Below are 25449 nucleotides of genomic sequence, written 5' to 3'. Positions count from 1 at the left end.
TAATAATAATAATAATAATAAGTTTATTTATATCCCGCCTCCATCTCCCCCGAAGGGGACTCGGGCCGGCTTACAGCAAAATCAAAATACAAGCAATGATAAAATATAAAACATCAAAGGACAAAAACAAAAACCAATAAAAAATATACACAATAAGTTAAAAAACACAACACAAAATTAAAACATCAGGTTAAAAACAATGAGATTGCAATAGTGGATAAGCAAAGTGTACGGTGCACATTATGGGTAACAAATTCATAAATAGATAAAGATAAATAAATAAATAAATAAAGTGCATTAGAATCATTTAAGGTCACATTAGGTACGGTAGGGAGGAGTATTCTCTCCTGACGTTTCGCCCACATCTATGGCAGGCATACTCAGAGGTTGTGAGGTCAGGAGAGAATACTTCTGGAACATGGCCACACAGCCCAAAAGACATACAACAACCCTGTGATCCCGGCCATGAAAGCCTTCGACAACACAAAATAAGTCTTGTTTTTAGATGGCTGGAAAGCCTCAGTGTATGCGGAAAGAAAGGGACCCCATTATGTTTTGCTCCGGCCTTCGTAAAATTAGAAGTTAGGGTGCATCTACACCAGGTATGGGAAAACTTCGGCCCTCCAGGTGTTTTGGACTTCAAAACCCACAATTCCTAACAGCCGCTGTTAGGAATTGTGGGAGTTGAAGTCCAAAACACTTGGAGGGCCAGGTTTTCCATAACTGTTCTACACTGTAAAATTAATGTGGTTTGGTACCACTTAAACTGCCATGGCTCTACACTATGAAATCCCCGGAGTTGTCGTTTGTCCTCTTTGGCAAATTTATTTATTTACAGTATTTATATTCCGCCCTTCTCACCCCGAAGGGGACTCAGGGCGGATTACAATGAACACATATATGGCAAACATTCAATGTCAACAGACAAACAACATATATAGACAGACACAGAGGCATTTAACATTTTTTTCCAGCTTCATGATTCCGGCCACAGGGGGAGCTGTTGCTTCACTTTCCACTAGTAGCTGTACTTTCTCATTCCTTTCCTCGTGTTTTGCTGGCAGTTTTATGATGTTGTAAATTAGTTAAATTAGCCTCCCGCATAAAGCGTATGTAAATTTCCCTACTTGACAGATGCAACTGTCTTTCAGGGCTGCATAGGTCAACAGCAAGCCGGGCTATTTAATGGTCAGGGCCTTAACCCGACCCGGGCTTCAAACTCATGACCTCTCGGTTGGTAGTGATTTATTGCAGCTGGTTACTAGCCAGCTGTGCAACAGCCCAGCAAAAAAGACTAAAGACCTTGTAAAACTGTCATAGCTTCCTTGGGTGCCTATGGTGAGAAGGGTGGCATAGAAATTAAGATTATTATTATTATTATTATTATTATTGACACAAAGACATAATATGACACAGCAAACGAGATCTATAAGCTGGATTTCGTATCACAAAATCACAAGTCGAATTATTATTATTATTATTATTATTGACACAAAGACATAATATGACACAACAAACGAGATCTATAAGCTGGATTTCGTATCACAAAATCACAAGTCGAATTATTATTATTATTATTATTATTATTATTATTATTATTATTATTATTGATCCTGGTTTGAAAAAAAATGGAGCAAAGCAGAGCAAAAGAGAATATGATGGGGTTTCCTCCCTTTCGCCTTTGAGTTGCATCTTAGGCCTCTTCTATACAGGCATATAAAATCCAGATTATCTGCTTTGAACTGGATTATATGGCAGTGTAGACTCATACGATCCAGTTCAAAACAGATCCTGGTAATGTGGATTATCTGCTTTGGCAGTGTAGAAGGGACCTTAGAGAGTTTGAGACTTTCCAGACATCTCAAAAAATTCTTTTTGCCACTTTAGTAGGCGCTCAATGCTATAAAATCATGGGAGTTGTAGTTTTCCAAGATCTTTAGCTTCCTCTGGTCAAGAGGGAAGGTTCCTTCCCAAACTACAACTCACTGGATTTCATAACATTGAGCCATGGCTGTTAAAGCAGTGTCAAGAAGGCACTAATCCTACAGTGTAGACGAACCAAGCGTGCCGCTTAGTCTCCTTCTACACTGTTATATAATCCAGATTATGAAAGCAGATCATCTGCATGATCTGCTTTTAACTGGATTATATGAATCTACACTGCCATATAATCCAATTCAACGTACAGTAGAGTCTCACTTATCCAAGCTAAACGGGCCGGCAGAAGCTTGGATAAGTGAATATTTTGGATATTTTTTTTTTAAACCTTTATTTATCCATTTTGGATATTAAGGAGGGATTAAGGAAAAGCCTATTAAACATCAAATTAGGTTATGATTTTACAAATTAAGCACCAAAACATCATGTTATACAACAAATTTGACAGAAAAAGTAGTTCAATGCGCAGTAATGTTATGTTGTAATTACTGTATTTACGAATTTAGCACCAAAATATCACGATATATTGAAACATTGACTACAAAAAATGGCTTGGACAATCCAGAAACTTGGATAAGCGAGGCTTGGATGAGTGAGACTCTACTGTACTTTGAAATGCTGATATGACTGGTCAAATAAATAAATAAATGAATATTAATCTAGTTCAAAGCAGATAATCTGGTTATAATATGGCAGTGTAGAAAAGGTCCTAGTCTTATTTGCAAACATGGATTCAGAATCAAGATTTTGCCCGACCGCTTGATGGTAGGAAATGGGGAGAGAACACAGAGGTAATGTCTAAAGTTGGGCTGTTGTGCATTTTTCGGTCATGTTTCCAGAAGCATTCTCTCCTGACGTTTCGCCCACATCTATGGCAGGCATCCTCAGAGGTTGTGAGGTAATGTCTAAAGTTTGTATTACTTATTGGAGTATATATATATATATATATATATATATATATATATATATATAAAAGAGTGATGGCATCACGGCGACTCACAAAACAACAAACCTACAGGCCCCCCAACCTCGAAATTTGACAACACAACCCATCATCTACGCCTCTAGGTTGATACAACAAAAAGAAAAGAAAAATAAAGTCCTAATTAGAGAGAGAGGAATAATTGCTTTTATCCAATTGCTGCCAGTTAGAAGGCTAAGCTCCTCCAACTTGGTCTCCTAGCAATCCAATAAAAAATAATAAAAACACTAAAAAATAATTAAAAACACTAAAAAATTAATACAATAAAATACTATAATAACAGAAAATAACTAAAAATAGTACAAGAAAATAATAAAATATAATAAATAAAAAGATAACTTACAATAAAATTAATTAAAAAATACAAATAACGTCAAATAAAAATTACACAACAATTTTTAACCAATACCACCACCACTTTGCCACAGCAACGCGTGGCCGGGCACAGCTAGTATATATATACACACACACACACTAGCTGTGACCTGCCATGCGTTGCTGTGGCCAATTGGAATTGCAGTGAGTAGACTCGCTGCTTGTAAGCCTGGGTGCTTTCTATGTATGGGCCTCCTTGGTTGGACTGGTTGAATGGGACGGAGTGCCCTGATGGCTTCCAAAAGTGAGGGTTTTTGATGTAGGGGAAATCTTGGTTGGGCAGGTTGAAGAGGAGTGAATAGTCTTGCTGCTTGGAAGCCTGGGCGCTTTCTACTTTGTGGAATTGTTGGTTGGGAGGTGGAATAGTAATGAATAGTCTGAGTGTAGGAAGTATGAATGTTGCAATTAGTTACCTTGATTAGCATGGAATGGCCTTGCAGGTTCGAGGCCTGGGTGTTTCCTGGTTGAGAGAATCCTTTTTTGGGAGGTGTTATCTGGGTGTGATTGTTTCCTGTCTGGAATTGCCGTGTCTTCTGAGTGTTGTTTTGTATTTAGTGTCCTGATTTTAGAGATGCTATTGTTCCGTTTTCTTATTTGACCAGAGTTAATTATTACATATGAGATAGAGTTATGTTATGTATTAATAAATATGAGATAAGTGAAGCTTGGATAAGTGAGACTGTATTGTATTGTCTGTTTGGAGGGCAAGTGCCAATGTTGGCATTGGTGAGCTTGATTAGCACTGAATGGCCTCGCAGGTTCAGTGCCTGGCTGCTTTTTGCCTGTGAAGCTGTTTATTGTTATTGTTGGTTTTTTTAATTATGATTGAGGGGTAAATTGAGGGAAAGAGAAGGAGAAAGTGAAAGTAATTGAGGCAGATGGAGCGTTCTAGTTTTTGGTTTTTTTTAGGCCCCATGGAGGTTGGGGATGTCTAGTTTTGTTGTATGAACATAGAGACATGGATGATGGGTTCTGTTGTCAAATTTTGAGGTTGGGGGGCCTTTAGTTTTGTTGTTTTGCCCGGTGGAGCGATGCCATTCTCCTTTTATATATATAAGACTAGCTGTGCCCAGCCACGCGTTGCTGTGGCGTTGTCTGATGGTGTTGGTGAGAACTTGTTGAGGCTGGATGGCCATCTGTCAGGAGTGCTTGGATTGTGTCCTCCTGCGTGGTAGAAGGAAGTTGATCTAGGATTGTATGATGTTGTTGTTGTTATTATTATTATTATTATTATTATTATTATTATTATTATTAGTAGTAGTAGTAGTAGTATTGAGAGGCTGGGTGGCCATCTGTTGGGAGTGCTTGGATTGTGTCCTGCATAGAATCATAGAATCATAGAATAGTAGAGTTGGAAGAGACCTCAAGGGCCATCTAGTCCAACCCCCCGCTAAGAAGCAGGAAATCGCATTCAAGAAGCAGGAAATCGCATTCGAAATCGCATGGCAGAATTGGGTTGGACTGGATGGCCTTTAGGGGTGTCTCCTAACTGCCTGATGCTATGATTCGATGTGTATTATTATTGGATAATACAGATATTGGATGGCCATCTGTGAGGAGTGGTTGGATTGTGTCCTCCTGCATGATATAAGGAAGTTGAACTGGATGATCCTTAGGGGTATCTGCTAACCTTAGGATTGTATTTTTTATTATTATTATTATTATTATTATTATTATTATTATTATTATTATGAGGCTGGGTGGCCATCTGTTGGGCTGAGTAGGTTGCTAGGAGACCAAGTGGGCGGAGCTTAGCCTTCTAACTGGCAGCAATTGGATAAAAACAATTATTCCGCTCCCTCTAATTAGGACTTTATTTTTCTTTTCTTTTTGTTGTATGAACGTAGAGGCATGGATGACGGGTTGTGCTGCCAAGTTTAGTGTTTCTGGGATGTGTCGTTTTGTTGTTTTGTCCTAGGCCGAAATTTCATTACCCTTTTATATATATAGATATTATTTATATCGTTGAAATACAATCCTTATATAATGACTCAACGCAGCAAAATATTCAACCATCGGTGGAAAAACTCCGAAATGGGATGTCCCCAATCGTCTGAGGGATAATCAAGCTGGAAAGCTGAAAGGAGGAAGGGAATTTGAGGAAATCCAGAGCATTTCCTTTCCAAGAGCAAATGGATTGGGGAAGGGGGAGGCTATAAAGGGGGCAGAGCCCCTTCTCCTGGCCACCCTTCTCCTCCTAAGGACAGAGCTGTCAACCGACTGAAGTGTAGGAGTGAAAAGACACAGCGCTGTGAAACCCGACTATAAATCTTTTAACCGGATCAAAGACCTGAGATGTGGAAAAGGTTGGCGGATGAGAAGAGATGGAAAGACTTTGGGCACGTCCAGATAAAGTACGGATGGGGACAATGGGAGACGAGGGTTCGAATCCCTGTTTGGCTGTGAAACCCATTGGGTCACCTTGGGCAAGTCACTTTCCGTTAGCTTCAAAGAAAGGCTATGGCAATCTACCTTTTGAAAACATCTTGCCAACAAAACCTTATAATAGCATCATCTTCAGGTTACCAAAAGAACTGAATGCATACAATTTTTGTGTGTGTGTGTGTATCAGGAGCAACTGGAGTTGCTTCTGGAGTGAAAGAATTGGCCGTCTGCAAGGACGTTGCCCAGGGGACGCCCAGATGTTTTGATGTTTTTACCATCCTTGTGGGAGGCTTCTCTCATGTCCCCGCATGGAGCTGGAGCTGACAGAGGGAGCTCATCGGCGCTCTCCCCGGGTGGGATTTGAACCTGGCAGCCTTCAGGTCAGCAACCCGACCTTCAAGTCACAAAGCTTTTATCGCCTAGGCCACCGGAGGCTCCAATGCATACAATAACACATTTCAAAGCCAAAGAGCCAGCATTGTCCACAGACACCTCCAAGGTCATGCGGCCAGCATGACTGCATGGAACGCCGTTACCTTCCCGTCGGAGCGGTACCTATTGATCTACTCACATTTGCATGTTTTCGAACTGCTAGGTTGGCAGAAGCTAGGGCTCACAGCGGGCACTCACTCCGCTTCCCAGATTCAGACCTGTGACCTTTTGGTCCGCAAGTTCAGCAGCTCATCGCTTTAATAGCTGCACCACCAGGTTACATGTTACGTAATGCATACAATAACACCACATAACACGTAACCTGGTGGCGCAGCTATTAAAGTGCTGAGCTGCTGAACTTGCGGACCAAAAGGTCTCAGGTTTGAATCTGGGAAGCGGAGTGAGCACCTGCTATGAGCCCCAGCTTCTGCCAACCTAGCAGTTCGAAAACATGCAAATGTTGAGTAGATCAATAGGTACCTCTCCAGCGAGAAGTTAATGGTGCTGCATGCAGTCATGCCGGCCACATGACCTTGGAGGTGTCTGTGGACAATGCCAGCTCTTTGGCTTAGAAATGGAGATGAGCACCAACCCCCAGAGTCGGACACGCCTGGACTTTACCTCACCTTTACCTTAAGAAGTTTTTTTTTCCTGGGTTGTAAATGGCATTTCCTAATTGGTTCTATTATGAAAAACATGAGAAAAGCACATGCTATAGTACGTTTTGCTATAGTTTTCCAGTGAATATCTGAACCAATTCTGGAGTAGAACAACTACTTTCAAAGTAAGTGTCACACAATTAAACAGGAATAACACTTTCAAACCAGGAACAGAAACTTTTTCAAATGTTGCTACATAGTGTAATAGAATTTACAGAGAGGTGTATTAACACTGACTAGCTCCAACCACAAAATAAAGCATCCAGGTTCAAGAGCAGTCTATCCCTAAACACTGCGAACATGGAAGAGGAACGAAAGCTTGTGGCATCCAAGCTGTATCTATGAGGCATCAAAAGTAGTGCTTGGAGAATATAACATCTCTGGATAACATCTATCCAACACAGATAATATGACTATAAGTATAAATTGGTGCTAGAAACAGGACTCTGGATTACATATGCCCAAACAAACCCAAACAAACTTGGTAAAACTCAAACAATACTGATGCCATTCTAAGGGTTTTATGCCTCTAATAATTGTCAATTTCCATGCGGCAGAATCCTGGGAGTTGTAGTTTGAGGACTTAAGACGATGTTCGACAAAAAATGCTAAGCACCTCCTCAAAACTACAAATCCCAGCATCCTGTAGGATGAAACCATAGTCGGTGGAGTGGTAAAATGGACCAGAGCCTAGTAATGGTTTGAATTCTGGGTCTATGGAGACCTGGGTTCAAATTCTGATTCAACCATGAAATCCATTGGAGGACCTTGGGTGGGTCACACTCTCTCAGCCTCAGAGGAAGGCAATGGCAAACCTCCTCTCAATATATTTTGTAATGTAAACCTTTTTGATAGTGTTGATAATGATGTTTTATCTCTCTGTTTTAATGCTGCACCCAACCTCAAGCTGTAAGGTGAGATGGATAATTAAAATATTATTATTATTATTATTATTATTATTATTATTATTATTATTATTATTATTAGATCTGTTTGTTAACTGATCTACTGATCAATAAAAGACAAAAACAACAATACACAAATAGAAACTAATCACTATCCTAAAACTCCTGTAATGAGTAGCTAAAATACATTAAAATACAATAAAACTAGATTAATTAATAAGTTTAGTAAAATTTGGGATCAGATTACAAGATGAAGGAAGGTGGAGTAGAGTGAAGAGTGTGAAAGAATCAGTCAGAGAATTTTGATAAGATGATGATGATAATGATCACAATCACAATAATAATATATGTTGTTGAAAGTTTTCATGGCCAGAATCACCTGGTTGCTGTGAGTTTTAAGGTCTGTATGGCCATGTTCCAGAAGCATTCTCTCCTGACATTTCACCCACATATATCGCAGGCATGCTCAGAGGTTGTGAGGTCTGTTGGAAACTAGGCAAGTTGGGCGTATATATCTGTGGAATAATGTCCAGGGTGGAAGAAAGAACTCTTGTCTATTTGAGGCAAGTATGAATGTTGCAATTGGCCACCTTGACTAGCACTGAATAGTCTTGCAGCTTCAAAGCCTGGCTACTTTCTGCCTGGAGGAAGCCTTTCTCAGGAGGTGTTAGCTGGCCCTGATTGTTTACTGCCTGGAATTCCCCTGTCTTCTGAGGAGGAAACCATGAAAATGAACAAAATCTATAATCAGGACATTAAATAAAGAACAACACTCTGAACAGTGGAATTCCAGACAGCAAACAATCAGGGCCAGCTAACACCTCCCAACAAAGAATTCCCCATGGCAGTAAGCTGCCAGACTTTGAAGCTGCAAGACTAGGTAAAAGTAAAGGTAAAGGTTTTCCCCTGATATTAAGTCTAGTTGTGTCCGACTCTGCGCGTTGGTGCTCATCTCCACTTCTAAGCTGAAGAACCGGCATTTTCCATAGACAACTCCAAGGTCACCTGGTTGGTATGACTGCATGGAGCACCCTTACCTTCCTGCCAGAGCAGTACCTATTGATCTACTCACAGAGCGGTACCTATTGATCTACTCACATTTGCATATGTTTGAACTCTAGGATGGCAGAAGCTGGAGCTGTTAGCAGGAGCTCAGTCCACTCCCCAGATTCCAACTGCCGGCCTTTCAGTCAGCAAATTTAGCAGCTCAGCAATTTAACCCATCCTTTTAGCTGCAAGGCTATTCACTGCTAATCAAGTGGGCCAATTTCAACATTCACACTTGCCTCCAACAGACAAGAGTTCTTTCTCCCACCCTGGACATTATTCCACAGATATATAAACCTCTCTCGTCTAGTTTCCAACAGATCTCACAAGCTCTGAGGATGCCTGCCATAGATGTGGGTGAAACGTCAGGAGAGAATGCTTCTAGAGCATGGCCATACAGACTGGAAAACTCACAGCAACCTAATAATACCAAGATATACTGCCTCTGAAACAGGAGGCTCTCTTTGCAGCAATGCCCAGTAAGGCTTGTTGCGTCTGTCTTCAAATAATTTTTGATTCATGGAAAACAAAAAGCCAACAGATCTGTCAGATCTCAAGAGGTTAAACTGGTTCAACCCCTGGTTAGTTCTTGGATGGGAGACCATTAATAAATACCAGGTTCTATTTCAGAGGAAGAAAGTGGCAAAACCAAATCTGTGTATTATTCCTTGCGTAAGAAAACTCTATCAAATCCATGGGGTTAGCATAAGTCGTGACACATATTCGAATTTAAAATGTTCAAAGTCCACAACATTCAGGAAGCCGAGAGATCTTTTCATCTAAGATCCATCCGAGATTTAGGAAAAGATGGCCGAAGAAATTAATGGATGAAAACACCAATGTATCTGCATGAAGCCAAGGAGAGGAGTGAGACGGATTTGCAAGGCAATGACTAAGGAAGGATCTAAGGAAGGAATCTTAAGAAAAACAGATGAGGAAGGAATCCAGCCCCAAATCCAATGAAATCTCGAAGAGCAGGGATGCGCTATAAATCGAAGGCAGCTCTGGATGGAGTTTGAGCGAGAACAGACCCATTAGACTAGAGCTCAATGGAAATAAAATAAAATAAACAGCTTTCCGGAGTGATAAAATATATTTTAAATAGAATTTTGAGCATGAGATCTATTAAATTCAGGAGATCACCTTGAACAGGCAGTTACGAAGGATGGCTGAGAAGCTAGGAATGCAGAGAGAGATCCCAATAAAGAATTACAGGAGGGAGTTCGGCCTCGATGGGGTGGATTTATGAAAACAGTAAAATAATAAATAACGGGGAAGGAGAGATGGAAGAAAGTTGCAAAAGGGATGCATGCAAGGGAAAAGATGGGAGTATTTTTTTAAAAGCAACCTTACAAAATGTTTTTTTTTTCGTGTCAGGAACGACTTGAGAAACTGCAAGTCACTTCTGGTGTGAGAGAATTGGAGGTCTGCAAGGATGTTGCCCAGGGGACACCCAGATGTATTACCATCCTGTGGGAGGCTTCTCTCATGTCCCAACCTTACAGATGAATTCTGTGAAATTCCACCCCGTCATCAAATATTGATGCCCCGTTCTAAGCACCTGAAATGATGTTGTTGTTATTATTATTATTATTATTATTATTATTATTATTATTATTATTATTAAAGATGATGATGGTGATAACAAGAATAGTTGTAATATCCTGCTTTCTCTATTACAGTTATTATCATTATTATCATTAATGATGATGATAATGATGATAGTTGTAATATCCTACTTTCTCTATTACAACAACAACATTATTATCACTATTAACACTGATGGTGATGATGATGATGATGATAATGATGATGATAGTTGTCAAAGGCTTTCATGGCCGGAATGTCTGGGTTGCTGTGTGTTTTCCGGGCTGTATGGCCATATTCCAGAAGCATTCTTTCCTGACGTTTCATCTGCATATATGGCAGGCATCCTCAGAGGTTGTGAGGTCTGTTGTTAACTAGGCAAGGTGGGTTTATATATCTGTGGAATAATGTCCAGGGTGGGAGAAATAACTCTTGTCTGTTTGAGACACCGCTCAAGAAAGGATTCCCCCAGGCAGGAAGCAGGCAAGTTATGAAGCTGAAAGGCCGTTCAATGCTAATCAAGGTGGCCAATTGCAACATTCACACTTGCTTCAAACAGACGAGAGTTCTTTCTCCCACCCTGGACATTATTCCACAGATATATAAACCCCACCTGCCTAGTTTCCAACAGACCTCACCACCTCTGAGGATGCCTGCCATAGATGTGGGCGAAATGTCAGAAGAGAATGCTTCTAGAACATGGCCATACAGCATGGAAAACACACAGCAAGCCAATAATAATAGTTGTTGTTATAATATCCCACTTTCTCTATTACAACAACTATTATCATTATCAATAATGGTGATGATGATGACAGTTGTTGTAATATCCTGCTATCTCTTTCAAAAACGAGAACCCAATACTAATATCAATACAAAATATACAGTTTAAACCCTTTTTTAAAAAACAGATATACCGTATATACTCGAGTATAAGCTGACCCGAATATAAGCCGAGGCAACTAATTTTACCACAAAAACTGGGAAAACATTGACTTTTATTGATACCAATAAAATTACATTAATTGAGGCATCAGTAGTTTAATGTTTTTGAATATTTACATAAAGCTCAAATTTAAGATAAGACTGTCCAACTCTGATCCAATCATTATTCTCATCTTCTTCGATGTAAATGTGCTTATATATCCTTTTAATAATAATAATAGAGTAAAATAATACATGTAATCATAACAATAAATACAAGAAAATAATACAAGTACAGAAGAGTCTCACTTATCCAACACTCACTTATCCAACGTTCTGGATTATCCAACGCATTTTTGTAGTCAATGTTTTCAATACATCGTGATATTTTGGTGCTAAATTCGTAAATGCAGTAATTATTACATAGCACTACTGCGTATTGAACTACTTTTTCTGTCAAATTTGTTGTATAACAGGATGTTTTGGTGCTTTATTGGTAAAATCACAACTTAATTTGATGTTTAATAGGCTTTTCCTTAATCCCTCCTTATTATCCAACATATTCGCTTATCCAACGTTCTGCCGGCCCATTTATGTTGGATAAGTGAGACTCTACTGTAATAATAAATAGAGTAAAATAATAAATGCAATAATAATAATAAGATCAGAGTGAAATAATACATGCATTAATAATAATAATAAAAATACAGTAAAATTAATGTAATAGTAGCAACAATAATAGAGAAAAATAATAAATGTAATAATACAGTAATAATAAATAGAGTAAAATAATAAATTCCATAATAATAATAAGATCAGAGTGAAATAATAAATGCAATAATAATAATAATAATAATAATAATAATAATAATAATAATAATAATAGAGTAATAGAAAAGAAAAAGGTTTGGATCATTGATGTCACCATCCCAGGTGACAGTCGCATTGACAAAAAACAACAGAAAAAACTCAGCCGCAATCAGGACCTCAAGACTGAACTTCAAAGACTATGGCAGAAACCAGTGCAGGTGGTCCCGGTGGTGATGGGCACACTGGGTGCCGTACCAAAAGATCTCAGCCGGCATTTGGAAACAATAGACATTGACAAAATCACAATCTGCCAACTGCAAAAGGCCACCCTGCTGGGATCTGCGCGCATCATCCGAAAATACATCACACAGTCCTAGACACTTGGGAAGTGTTCGACTTAGATTTTGTGATACAAAATCCAGCATGTCTATCTTGTTTGCTGTGTCATAATAAAATAATAATAATAATAATAATAATAATAATAATAATAATAATAATAAAGTAAAATTAATGTAATAGTAGCAACAATAATAGAGAAAAATAATAAATGTAATAATGCCAATAATAATAGAGAAAAATAAAATTTTAAAATTTTATATAATGTGATTTTATTTTGTAATGGTATCTGTTTTATATGAACTGTTGTTTCGTAGATTGTTTTATATGAATTGTTGTTTTTACATTGTTTTTAGGCATTGAATTTTTGCCATTTACTGTAAGCCGCTTTGAGTCTCCTCGGAGAGAAAGGCGGAGTAAAAGCGATGTAAATAAATAAATAAATAAATAAATAAATAATGTACCATATATTTTCGAGTATAAGCTGACCCAAATATAAGCCAACCAGGACCCTCACCCGAGTATAAGCCGAGGGGGGGCTTTTTCAGTCTTAAATAAAGGGCTGAAAAACTAGGCTTATACCCGAGTATATACAGTACATATAAACCTTAAACTGGGATTAAAGAGCAGGATTTAAAGAAAGTGTCAATCAAAGCTGAGTTTTACACTCTACCCGGTGGTCTCCCTCCCAAGCTTTATACAGCAGGCAGTCCCCGAGTTACAAACCCGATCGGGTCTATAAGTTGGGTTTGTACGTAAGTTGGAAAAAGGATGTTTTTGGAAGTCCACCTCCAGCCAAATGGCCCCAACCCCTTGCCGGGGACTCACTCACCCATAAATCTCGTCCTTCTCCCGCTTCAGGGCATCTCCGGCCCCCATTCCAGGGGGCATCCCAGGCCGGTGGCTGTTGACCCCCGCCGAGCCATAGGGCGGGCCTTGGCTGAGTGGGTGGTGGGCGGGCAAGGGTCGTGCCCCCGGGTGGGGCTCCCCGAAGGCCCCCGACGGTGCCCCCGACGCCCCTCCCGGCAAGGAGACCCCCTCCAGGGCCGCATAGTGGACCAGCTCATCGTACTGCGGGTGCCGAGGAAGGAGAAAGAAAGAGAGAAGGGAGTTTAGAGGACAATCATATCTTTCCAATGGATCTCAAGAACTTTCCAAAGGGATGCCCCAGAGATCTTGGCTCTCAGGATCCCGTGGCACTAGGGTTCCATGACACTATGATACCGTGTTACTATAATTCCATGATACAATGATTCTATGAGTCCATGGTACCATTAATTATATGATACTATAATTCCATGATTCTGTGATACCACTATAATGGCATCATTCTGTGATTCTGATTCTATCATATAATTCCATGATTCTACGATACTATGATTCTGTAATACTATAGATCCATGGTTCTGTGATTCTGATTCTGTTCTACGATTCCATGATTTTATGATACTATAATTCCAAGATGCTATAAATCCATGATTCTATACTATGATACCATGATTCTGTAATACTATAATTCCATGGTTCTGTGATTCTGGTTTTATTCTATGATTCCATGATTTTATGATACTATAATTCCAAGATACTATAAATCCATGATTCTATACTATGATACCATGATTCTGTAATACTATAATTCCATGGTTCTGTGATTCTGGTTTTATTCTATGATTCCATGATTTTATGATACTATAATTCCAAGATACTATAAATCCATGATTCTATACTATGATACCATGATTCTGTAATACTATAATTCCATGGTTCTGTGATTCTGGTTTTATTCTATGATTCCATGATTTTATGATACTATAATTCCAAGATACTATAAATCCATGATTCTATACTATGATACCATGATTCTGTAATACTATAATTCCATGGTTCTGTGATTCTGATTTTATTCTATGATTGCATGATTTGATGATACTATAATTCCAAGATACTATAACTCCAAGATTCCATGAAACTATGATTCTGTTATACTATGATTCTATGATACTATAAGTCCATGGTTCTATGATTCTGGTTCTATTCTATAATTCCATAATTCTATGATACTATAATTCCAAGATTCTGTGTTTCTATTCTATGCTTCCATGATACTGTCATTCTATGATACTATAATTCCATGATTCTATGATACTATGAATCCGTGATCATTCCATGATTCTATGATACTATTATTCTATGATCTCTAATTCCACAATTCTGTGATTTTATGATACTGTTCCATGATATAGTATCCTGGAATCATAGTACTAGGGCTCCTTCTACGCTGCCATATAAAATCCAGATTATCCGCTTTGAACTGGATTATATGGCAGTATAGGCTCATGTGATCCAGTTCAATGCAGATAATATTGATTATCTGCTTTGCTAATCTGGATTATATGGCAGTGCAGAAGGGGTTTCTCATACCATGATGCTATACTATGATTCCATGGCCCCTTCCACACAGCTGTATAAAATCCACAATGAACTGGATTATATGACAGTGTGGAGTCAGATAACCCAGTTCAAAGCAATTCTTGTGGATTATCTGCCTTGATATTCTGGGTTGTATGGCTGTGTGGAAGGGCCCTTAGATACTACAATTCCATGACCATATACCATCATTCCATGATATTATGGTACTATGATTCCATTATACTCTGATATTGTGATACCATGATTCTATGATACCATTATTCCATGATATTATAATTCCAGGATACTATAATTCTATGATCCTATGATAACATGATTCTATGATTCTGTTATATTAGATTCTATGATACTATAATTCCATGATATTATGATTCCATAATACTATAATTCTATAACATGATTCCATGATTCCGTCATATTATGATTCTATGATACTATAATTCCGATAACATGATTCTATGATTCCGTCATATTATAATTCTGTGATACTATAATTTCATGATATTATGATTCCATAATACTATAATTCTATGATAACATGATTCCATGATTCCGTCATATTATGATTCTATGATACTATAATTCTGATAACATGATTCTATGATTCCATCATATTATGATTCTATGATACTATAATTTCATGATATTATGATTCCATAATACTATAATTCTATAATTTTATGATATGATTCCATGATTCCGACATATTATGATTCTATGATACTATAATTTCATGATATTATGATTCCATAATACTATAATTCTACAATTCTATGATAACATGATTCCATCATATTATGATTCTATGATACTATAATTTCATGATATTATGATTCCATAATACTATAATTCTATGAAAAAAATGATTCCATCATATTATGATTCTATGACACTATAATTCCATGATAATAAGATTCCAGGATACTATGATTCTATTCTGTGATACTATAATTCCGTGATTTCATGATACTATGATTCCAGGATACCATGATTCTATGATGCTACGATTTAACACACACACACACACACACACATGTTGAGGAAAATGAGGGTCTTGCCCCTTCACAATCTACCATCTTATATAGATGTCCCAATCTGACCATTTCTACTACAAGCATGTCACCCAAAACAGAGGTATTTTATTTATTTATTTACATCTGATCCTTGGAAGGTGTATGCAAACAAGGAGGGTAAAATGGGGGTCTTGCACCCCTAAATAAGTATCCTGTTGAATTTCCCCCCAAATGCCTCCCCTTACAGCCACTTAAAACTCCTGGATTTAGAAATAGAAGCTGGCATCTCAAGGAAAGGGAGCAAAGGGACCCAGCAAAGGAGAACTGAGCAAATATATGAAGAGTTATAGTTCTAAAGGGGAAGGTATGGTTTTTAAATGTTCTCACTTTCCGCATTGCTGGAAATTCAAGCAATAGGGGGATATTTCATGGGAAGAATCCTTATTTGGAGGGGCGACACTTTCAGGACCCCCAAAACTCAAGTGCACTTGATCTCCCAGAGGAACGGCTCATCACAAGTGTTGTGGTTTCTAGCCATTTTTGGACTGATCCTGTAAGTCTTGTGTATTTTCCGTTTCCATAATATTCCTGTTCATTGACTCTTTGGCTCTTGCTGTCCCGATACTCACACTGTTGACTGCGTTAGTTGACGATGCTGTATTATATTACTATTATTATTACTATGATTCACTATATTCTATGCTTCTTTGTCTGTAGACACGGAAATATGAAAAATTCATAATAATCTGCCTACCAATCTTGGGGTTGCCTTACAAATTCAAAAAAGTTCTGTGGTCCTTGCATGGGATGATAACTAAACAGGGAAATTGTGCCCGAGGAAGCGGAAATAATATAGTAAGTTCCACACAGCCCTAGAACCCAGAATATCAAGGTAGAAAATCCCACAATATCTGCTTTCAACTAGGGTTTCTGAGTCCACGTTGTCATATATTCCAGTTCAAATGTGGGATTTTATTCAGCTGTGTGGAAGGGGCCATAGACTGATTGGGATCCGGTGATAAACATGTGTCCGCGGAAGGCAAATAAAGTTATAGGACACAGATGGGTAACGTAAGGGCTTCATGGGCCATATGTGACACTTTTTCCCAATCACTGAGTCTCCTTGTGGGGAGAAAAAGAGGGGTATAAATAAACATAAACATCATAATAATAATCTACGTTGCTGTGAGTTTTCCGTGCTGTATGGCCATGTTTCAGAAGCATTCTCTCCTGACGTTTCGCCCACATCTATGGCAGGCATCCTCGGAGGTTGTGACGAAAACTCACAGCAACCCAGTGATTCGGGCCACAAAAGCCTTCGACAACATAACAATCTAGATTTCCCTCTTTTTAAAATTTTGTTTCCTGCTCAAAAATAAATGGGGATGAATGGACTTTCTCAGGACTCTGTCAGGACATCAATTGAGATGAATCTCAGCATTCCCCCGAAGTGCTGAATATTTTTAAAAGTTTCGTTTTCAAAACTAGAAGTGTATTCTTATTTTTTTAATGGTTTAGTGGCATAAAATTGGTCTTCAAACCTATTACAGTTGTCCATAACTGTTGTCCAAGATTCCCGCATCTTGGTTTGGTTTGTTCGTCCTTCTTCTCCCACAAACTACAAACTCCAGATCATGCACATTTCCATCTATCTCCATCCGCATCTTGCTTTGGGAAACCCATAATCTAAGGGCAATGGATCACTATTTCTTTTTGTAACCATTCGGCACCCAAATCCCAAACTGCAGCATCCTCTCTAGTTGACATTTTCCATCTTTCTTTTTTTGGGTAGACTTTTTGCCACTTGAGGCAATTTCACGACATTTCGGCTAGTTGATTTCAATCTCCCCTCTTCTTCATCAGAACTATATATATAGCCTTTTAGGGAGAGAGAGAAAAACCCAAAAGGAAATCTAGATGTTCCAAACATTTTATCTCTCTCTCTTTTTTCTCCTTACATGCACACAATTCCTTGCTAACCAACCAGCAGAGTTGGTTCCAGCCATTTGCTTGAATTCCGAATTCAGGCGACAGGCTTAAAAATTCAGTAGACTTTAAGAGTATTAAATATTAATACTGAAAATCTTGACACTGGTTTTGTAACCATCACAGACTACTCTATAATACCATTAAAACAAAGGACTTAGATTTAATATGGCTCATGAGCCATATTTGTGTGACTTCATTTAAATCAATTGATCTAAATGAAATCAACTTTCAAGCATATGTTTTGCACTGAGCCCAAGGCGGTTTAAATCAAACCACCTTGGTTTAACTAAACTATGGACTGAAACATTTGGTTACAGATTATCAGCCCAATAAGGAATCCCACAAACTGGGATATTGGCATGTATTATACATGCAAAATACTGGGGTGCACTATTGAGAAGGCACAACTAGTCAATATGCAATATGCACTAAAAACTATACTAAGATTATATATGTGCAATATGTACTATATATACTGTACATTTTTGCAAAACTTCTCTTACAAATGATCAAGAGAGAGAGAGAGAGAGAGAGAGAGACTCAGCAAACTTTTAACGTCATGGGAATTAGGGAAGGCACTGAACTTTTCAGACAGAGAGATTAACACACACATTAGCTTTTCCAAGCCGGGATTCGGACGCTGCACATCTTGATGGCCTCTCAAGCAAGTTCACTTGCAATACTTCTGAAACTGGGGTTCTTGTTTTTAAAAGTATTTGTGCATCTCCGCTTTCAAGTTGCCTGTGGACTTAAGACGACCCCATGAAATGCATCGGGGTCTCGAAAGGAGCTGCTTTGGACAGTTTCCTTCCTCTAAAAAAAAAAATGATTCTGAATGAACTTCCCTCTCCCAGCCTTCTTTAGACTTTCCCAAACTAAAAGAGTCACCATTCATCCATATCTTTGGCTTCTCGGCAATTTCTTCCTGAATTCTTTGCCCTTTTTAAAAGGAAATTTGTGAAATAAATATTAAATTAATTTAAACCATTCATTCAATTATTATTTTTTTATTCTGATGTGCTTGAATTTGTTTATGGCATTGGATGTTTGCCTTTTTGTATGTAAACCGCCCTGAGTCCCCTTGGGGAGAGAGGATGGTCTATAAATAATAATAATAATAATAATAATAATAATAATAATAATAATAATAATAATACAGTAGAGTCTCACTTATCCAACACTCACTTATCCAGCGTTTTGGATTATCCAATGCATTTTTGTAGTCAATGTTTTCAATATATCATGATATTTTTGTGCTAAATTCGTAAATACAGTAATCACTACATAGCATTACTGTGTATTGAACTACTTTTTCTGTCAAATTTGTTGTATAACATGATGTTTTGGTGCTTAATTTGTAAAATCATAACCTAATTTGATGTTTAATAGGCTTTTTCTTAATCTCTCCTTATTATCCAACATATTCACTTATCCAACATTCTGCCAGCCCGTTTATGTTGGATAAGTGAGACTCTACTGTAATTATTATTATTATTATTATTATTATTATTATTATTATTATTATTATTATATGAAACTTTCACTAAACACATTCAACTTTGAGATTAAAAAACATGGGAAGAAAACCTTTGCCGCCCCCTGATCTCCCTCTCTTTCCCCTCCAAGGAAAAAAATCGTGACATTTTCCTACCCTGCCAACTATTCTTATTTAAATCATGCCTTTATCTCGACTGCTTTGTATACAGAAGAGCAGAACCGGTCTGCGATACCTCACTTTCAACTCTATAGAGCTTTCTTTTTGAACAAAGGTGTAGTTTTCAAAACACATATTTAAAGCTACTTCTTAATTATTTTGGGTGAGATAAGTGGCCTTTTTGAAGGTTCTAAAATCTTAAATTTCAATATAACCTTTTGGGGTGAGATAGAAGTGGACTTTTTGGAGACAAAAGTGATTGCTAAACTCCTTGGATGCAGGCAAACATTTCCGAGTTCTAATTCTAACAATCATTTTGGTACAAGCTTAAAAGCGTTTCCCATCCTTTTGCTTTGGCTTTGAGAAATCAAAGTATTATAATATTTATAATATAATATAATATAATATAATATAATATAATATAATATAATATAATAAAAAGTAAACACTGCCTGTCAATGGGAGGGGAAAGTTGGGAAAATTCTCTTCCAATGGCTTATAGAACTTTGTATCAAGATTCTTACAGAAAGGCATTTACAAAATTGCGTGTCGCTCAGGATTGTAGTTGGATTTTAAAATAGGTTTGTTGCAACCGTCCCTTTTTTTTATATGGTGATGGCTGGGAATTTAGCGTCCCATCGAGAGAAAGAAAAGAAAGTTTTGGGGATTTCTTACAAGCGGCCACATTGAAGACACATTAACCCCAGCCTTTCAAGGGGGCCAAGTCCCTTTCTGCGGCTCCATGGAGGGGGGTCAAAGGAGAATAAGGAAGTGGAAAAACTTGAGAAAGGCATCACAAAATGCCACAAAGCAGCCCCATTGAGGCTTTGAAATGAGCAGCCCGAATCAAAGCCCAAGGGCCGAGGAAAGTCAAGGAAGAGTTTGCTCTAAAAGAGAGACTTTTGGGGAGGAGGGGAAAGAGGGGTTTTGTCCCCCTCAAAGACACCCTGTGCCTCTATTTTACTAAAATTTGCTATGGAGACTTTCACAAATATCTTGAATATGGAGTTAGATTTTGAGCCAAATCTATATAATTTTAAGTAGTATTTGGAGGGGACACAAACATTCTTAATGAGCTATTATTCCTCCTTGAAAGAAGGCGATGATTTTAAAGTTTTTGAAAAGCAGGCATATTTTTCTCTCTCTCCTTCCATTTCCCAATTCCACTTGACACTTGCCAACTAAAGGGTTTGAATGGGACAGAAAGAAAGAAAAATTACAAATAGTAATGATGAAGGGGGATAAAGAAGGTACAATAACATATTGACAAAGTAGAAGTTTGAGCTGAATGGTTTAGTGGATGGAAAAGGAAAGGTCCTTTGGGAAGCAAAACAAGTTCAAAACTCAAAGTAGTAGAGTTTTCTGTAAAACTTAACAAGAATCAAGATACACAGGAAAAGAATTTATTCTTTGGGTTGCTGTGAGTTTTCCAAACAGTATGGCTTGGAATTTATTCTTTGGGTTGCTGTGAGTTTTCCAAGCAGTATGGCCATGTACCTGAAGCATTCTCTCCTGACTTTTCACCCACATCTATGACAGGCATCCTCAGAGGTTGTGAGGTCTGTTGGAAACTAGGCAAGTGGGGTTTATATATCTGTGGAATAATGTCCAGGGTGGGAGAAATAACTCTTGTCTATTTGAGGCAAGTGTGAATGTTGCAATTATTTATTTACTACATTTATATCCCGCCCTTCTCATCCCGAAGATGACTCAGAGTGGCTTACAAATTATCTGTTAATACAATTTATTATATGATTAGCATAGCACAATATTAGCATTAAATTACTATATTGCACTGTATCACTATACGGTATTAGGGAAAATTAGGGAACTGGAGTTGATACAGTAGAGTCTCACTTATCCAACATAAACAGGCTGGCAGAATGTTGGATAAGCGAATATGTTGGATAATAAGGAGGCATTAAGGAAAAGCCTATTAAACATCAAATTAGGTTATGATTTTACAAATGAAGCACCAAAAGATCATGTTAGACAACAAATTTGACAGAAAAAGTAGTTCAATATGCAGTAATGCTATGTAGTAATTACTGTATTTATGAATTTAGCACCAAAATATCACGATATATTGAAAACATTGACTACAAAAATGGCTTGGATAATCCAGAAGCTTGGATAAGCGAGGCTTGGATAAGTGAGACTCTACAGTACTGTATTTATGAATTTAGCACCAAAATATCACTATATATTGAAAACATTGACTACAAAAATGTGTTGGATAATCCAGAACATTGGATAAGCGAGTGTTGGATAAGTGAGACTCTACTGTATTAGGGAAAATTAGGGAACTGGAGTTGATATATCTGTGGAATGTTCAGGGTGGGAGAAAGAAGTCTGTTTGAAGCACGTGTGAATGTTGCAATTGTCCAACTTGACTACCATTGAATAGCCTTGCAGCTTCAAAGCCTAGCTGCTTAATGCCATGGGGAATCCTTTGTTGGGAGGTGTTAGCTGGCTCTCATTGTTTCCTGTCTGGAATTCTCCTGTCTTCTGAGGAGGAAACCGTGAACAAAAATGAACAAAATCTGGCTACCAGTATTAAAAAAAAAACCCTCTAAGATCAGGACAGTAAATAAAGAGCAAGACTCAGAAAACAGAGAAAACTCACAGCAACCGAGTGATTCCAGCTATAAAAGCCTTCAATAATTCATTCTTTACCTCTCCTAAATAGGGCCAGAAAGAGCCAGAAAGAGGTTACTTTGGAAATCAACAAGTCAGGGCTTCTTTTTTTTAAAAAATTTAATTTTTAAAGAAAACTCCAAGTCATCATCAACTACAAGAAGCACCTTGTAAGAGGCATGGGACAAGAGGGGGAAAGAAGAGGCATGTGGAGCATCACCTTACTTACCCTTTGTGCCATCAGAGACTCCTAAGTTTTCCCTCCAGGTTTCCTTTTCCGTGGGCTTCTCCCCCGCTTTGGGGGGAGACGGCTCCTCTTGGAGGCTCCAGCAAAACTTCACTCTTTGCCAAAGAAGGGGTCTTTCATGCTGCTTCCCATCATGTCAGCCAAATCGAAGGAGGAGGGAGGACAAAAAGAAGGAAAAAAAAATACTGTGGCCAAAAACAAAACAAAAATTGGCTTCTTTTTAAAAACTGAACAAAAATCCTTCCAAAAGGAAGAAGAATATTTTTGCCGTTTGTTCAAGAGTTCAAAGGGTCCAAGGAAGAACAATTTTGGAAAATGTCAACAACAACAAAAAAATTCAGCAAGAGAGAAAAAGAGGAAAAGGAGTTAGATGTTGTTGCCGGCAGGAGATTTCCATCAATGTGATGTTTGTGTGTGTAAAAATAAAAAATAAAAAGGAAAGAGGGGGTGATTATTTCCTTGCTTGTAGAAATCTCTTTTCTTCCAAGTCGATCTTGTCTTCCAGCTTTGGGCTGTCCATCAAGTGCTGAACGGATATAAGGGATGCTCCTTGCAGAATATAGAGAGTATACTTTGAAAGAAGGGACGTGTGATGATGACCCTTCCTCCAAAACACGCTCACACTCTTGTCTCTTCCGCCTTGGTTTCTTTCTTTTGGCTCCTTCAAAACATGGACATCCACATCCACTATCCAACCCCCCCCTCTTTTTTTTTCTCCTCCCCCTCCTTGCTTTTAAATGGTTGTGGTTTCAATCCTATCAAAGCCAAGATGCAAGGGATACACACACATATACAAAAAGAAGCAAAGAGGGGAAAGAGGAGGAGAGAAAGGGATGGGAGGTGGGGAAGGGGGTGTGGGGGGGCTCCTCCGAGGGTGCCCAAAGCCCCCCCACCCTGGAGGGTTGCTCGCCTGCCTTCCCACCCACCCCTATGTCCCGAGCCCCCTCTCCTTGGCAAACAGTCAGGGATTGGGATGGGGGGGGGGGGATAGAGAGAGAGACAGAGGAGGAGGCGCACACAGAGAGAGACACACACAAGATGGGCTTGTCAGTTTCTCCTGGTCTCCTCCTCCTCTTAAAGCAGCCGTAGATCTTGGACAGATGGGGCCTTGGATGTGGGGAGTCCAGGGAAGGACCCAGTGGCCTGTCAACCTAAGATGTTTTTAAAGATTGGGATGAAGATGACAATATCTGTCCTTGTTTGAATAGCCAGCTGTGTGTGTTTATCCTGTCTGATGTGCCCTCTCTCTCTTTTATTCTATCTCCAGATGGGAAGATGAAGATGAAGAGGAGGAGGGGAGAGGAGGCAGAGAAAGAAAGATGCTCTCCTTCTCCCAGCTCCACAGCCCTGAGCTATGAACACATCCGGAAGTAGAAGGGTCTTCGCATTAACCCATTCCCGGCCTGCCTGCCTCGGAGGGAGACCAGGCTTGGAGGTGATGCACATCGGACGCAGAAGAGGATGCCAATGGAGACCTTATGCCACATCAGCACCGCATCCCGGCCTGGCTTGGCTTCTTCCTCCATCCCTCGCACCATCCGGCACTGTCTTCTTCCCCGGCATCTGTTTGTGTGTTCATTGCCTCTTGTTTGCTGTCATTGTTTTGTTTGGTTTCCCTCGGCACATTGGGTACCGCTTTGTGTCTCCAAGAAGAAATGTCAAGATGTATTTTAAATCTGTCCCAGGCATGTAGAGCAGGGAGGATGGGGGACGCTTAATAAATTTATATTATGTGTTTATGTTTGTATGAATTTTTAAAGTTTTTTAAAAAAAATATACAGTAGAGTCTCACTTATCCAAGCTAAACGGGCCGGCAGAAGCTTGGATAAGTGAATATGTTGGAAAATAAGGAGAGATTAAGGAAAATCCTATTAAACATTAAATTAGGTTATGATTTTACAAATTAAGCACCAAAATATCATGTTATACAACAAATTTGACAGAAAAAGTAGCTCAATACGCAGTAATGCTATGTAGTAATTACTGTATTTATGAATTTAGCACTAAAATATCACGATATATTGAAAACATTGACTACAAAAATGCGTTGGATAATCCAGAACGTTGGATAAGCGAGTGTTGGATAAGTGAGATTCTACTGTATATTACCATTTATTGTACTGTTCAATGTGTTATGATTTGTTGTTCTTTTTATATTCTGTTATATTGTATTGTTCTGGGCATGGCCCCATGTAAGCCACCCCGAGTGCCCATTGGGGAGATGGAGGCAGGGTATAAATAACGATTATTATTATTATTATTATTATTATTATTATCCAAGCTAAATGGGCCGCCAGAGGCTTGGATAAGCGAATATCTTGGATAATAAGGAGAGATTAAGGAAAAGCCTATTAAACATCAAATTAGGTTATGATTTTACAAATTAGGCACCAAAACATCATGTTATACAACAAATTTGACAGAAAAAGTAGTTCAATAAGCAGTAATGTTATGTAGTAATTACTGTATTTACGAATTTAGCACCAAAGTATCACAATGTACTGAAAACATTGACTACAAAAATGAGTTGGATAATCCAGAACATTGGATAAGTGAATATGTTGGATAATAAGGAGAGATTAAGGAAAAGCCTATTAAACATCAAATTAGGTTATGATTTTACAAATTAAGCACCAAAACATCATGTTATACAACAAATTTGACAGAAAAAGTAGTTCAATATGCAGTAATGTTATGTAGTAATTACTGTATTTACGAATTTAGCACCAAAGTATCATGATATATTGAAAACATTGACTACAAAAATGGCTTGGATAATCCAGAAGCTTGGATAAGCGTGGCTTGGATAAGTGAGACTCTACTGTATATTGAAAACATTGACTACAAAAATGGCTTGGATAATCCAGAAGCTTGGATAAGCGAGGCTTGGATAAGTGAGACTCTACTGTATTTTAAATCTGTCCCAGGCGTGTAGAGCAGGGAGGACGCTTAATAAATTTATATTATGTATTTATGTTTGTATGAATTTTTAAAGTTTTATTTTTTTAAATATATATTTTTATTGGTGTATATAGTAGTTAAGTAACAATGAAAGTGTGAGAACAGTGATTTTGACAGAAAGTAAAGAAGAAAGAAGAA

The 25449-nt window shown here is 38.3% G+C and overlaps 1 protein-coding gene across 1 annotated transcript in view; it reads right to left on the bottom strand.

The window, feature by feature from the left end:
- The window catches only part of meis3 (Meis homeobox 3), an 89119-nt gene extending 65047 nt beyond the window's left edge, over positions 1–24072 (bottom strand). The window contains exons 1-2 of the mRNA XM_062962165.1: positions 22333–24072; positions 13213–13451 (exon numbers count right to left, since the gene is read on the bottom strand). Coding sequence (XP_062818235.1) covers positions 13213–13451; positions 22333–22344 — 251 coding nt within the window. The 5' untranslated portion in view covers positions 22345–24072. The remainder of the gene's footprint in view (positions 1–13212; positions 13452–22332) is intronic.
- Positions 24073–25449: the final 1377 nt, after the last annotated feature.

This window comes from Anolis carolinensis, unplaced genomic scaffold, assembly GCF_035594765.1.
Source record: "Anolis carolinensis isolate JA03-04 unplaced genomic scaffold, rAnoCar3.1.pri scaffold_10, whole genome shotgun sequence".
In the NCBI taxonomy this organism is placed as follows: Eukaryota; Metazoa; Chordata; class Lepidosauria; order Squamata; family Dactyloidae; genus Anolis; species Anolis carolinensis.
The sequence above is the reverse complement of the archived record's forward strand: the minus strand, read 5'-3'. Positions and strand labels throughout refer to the sequence as shown.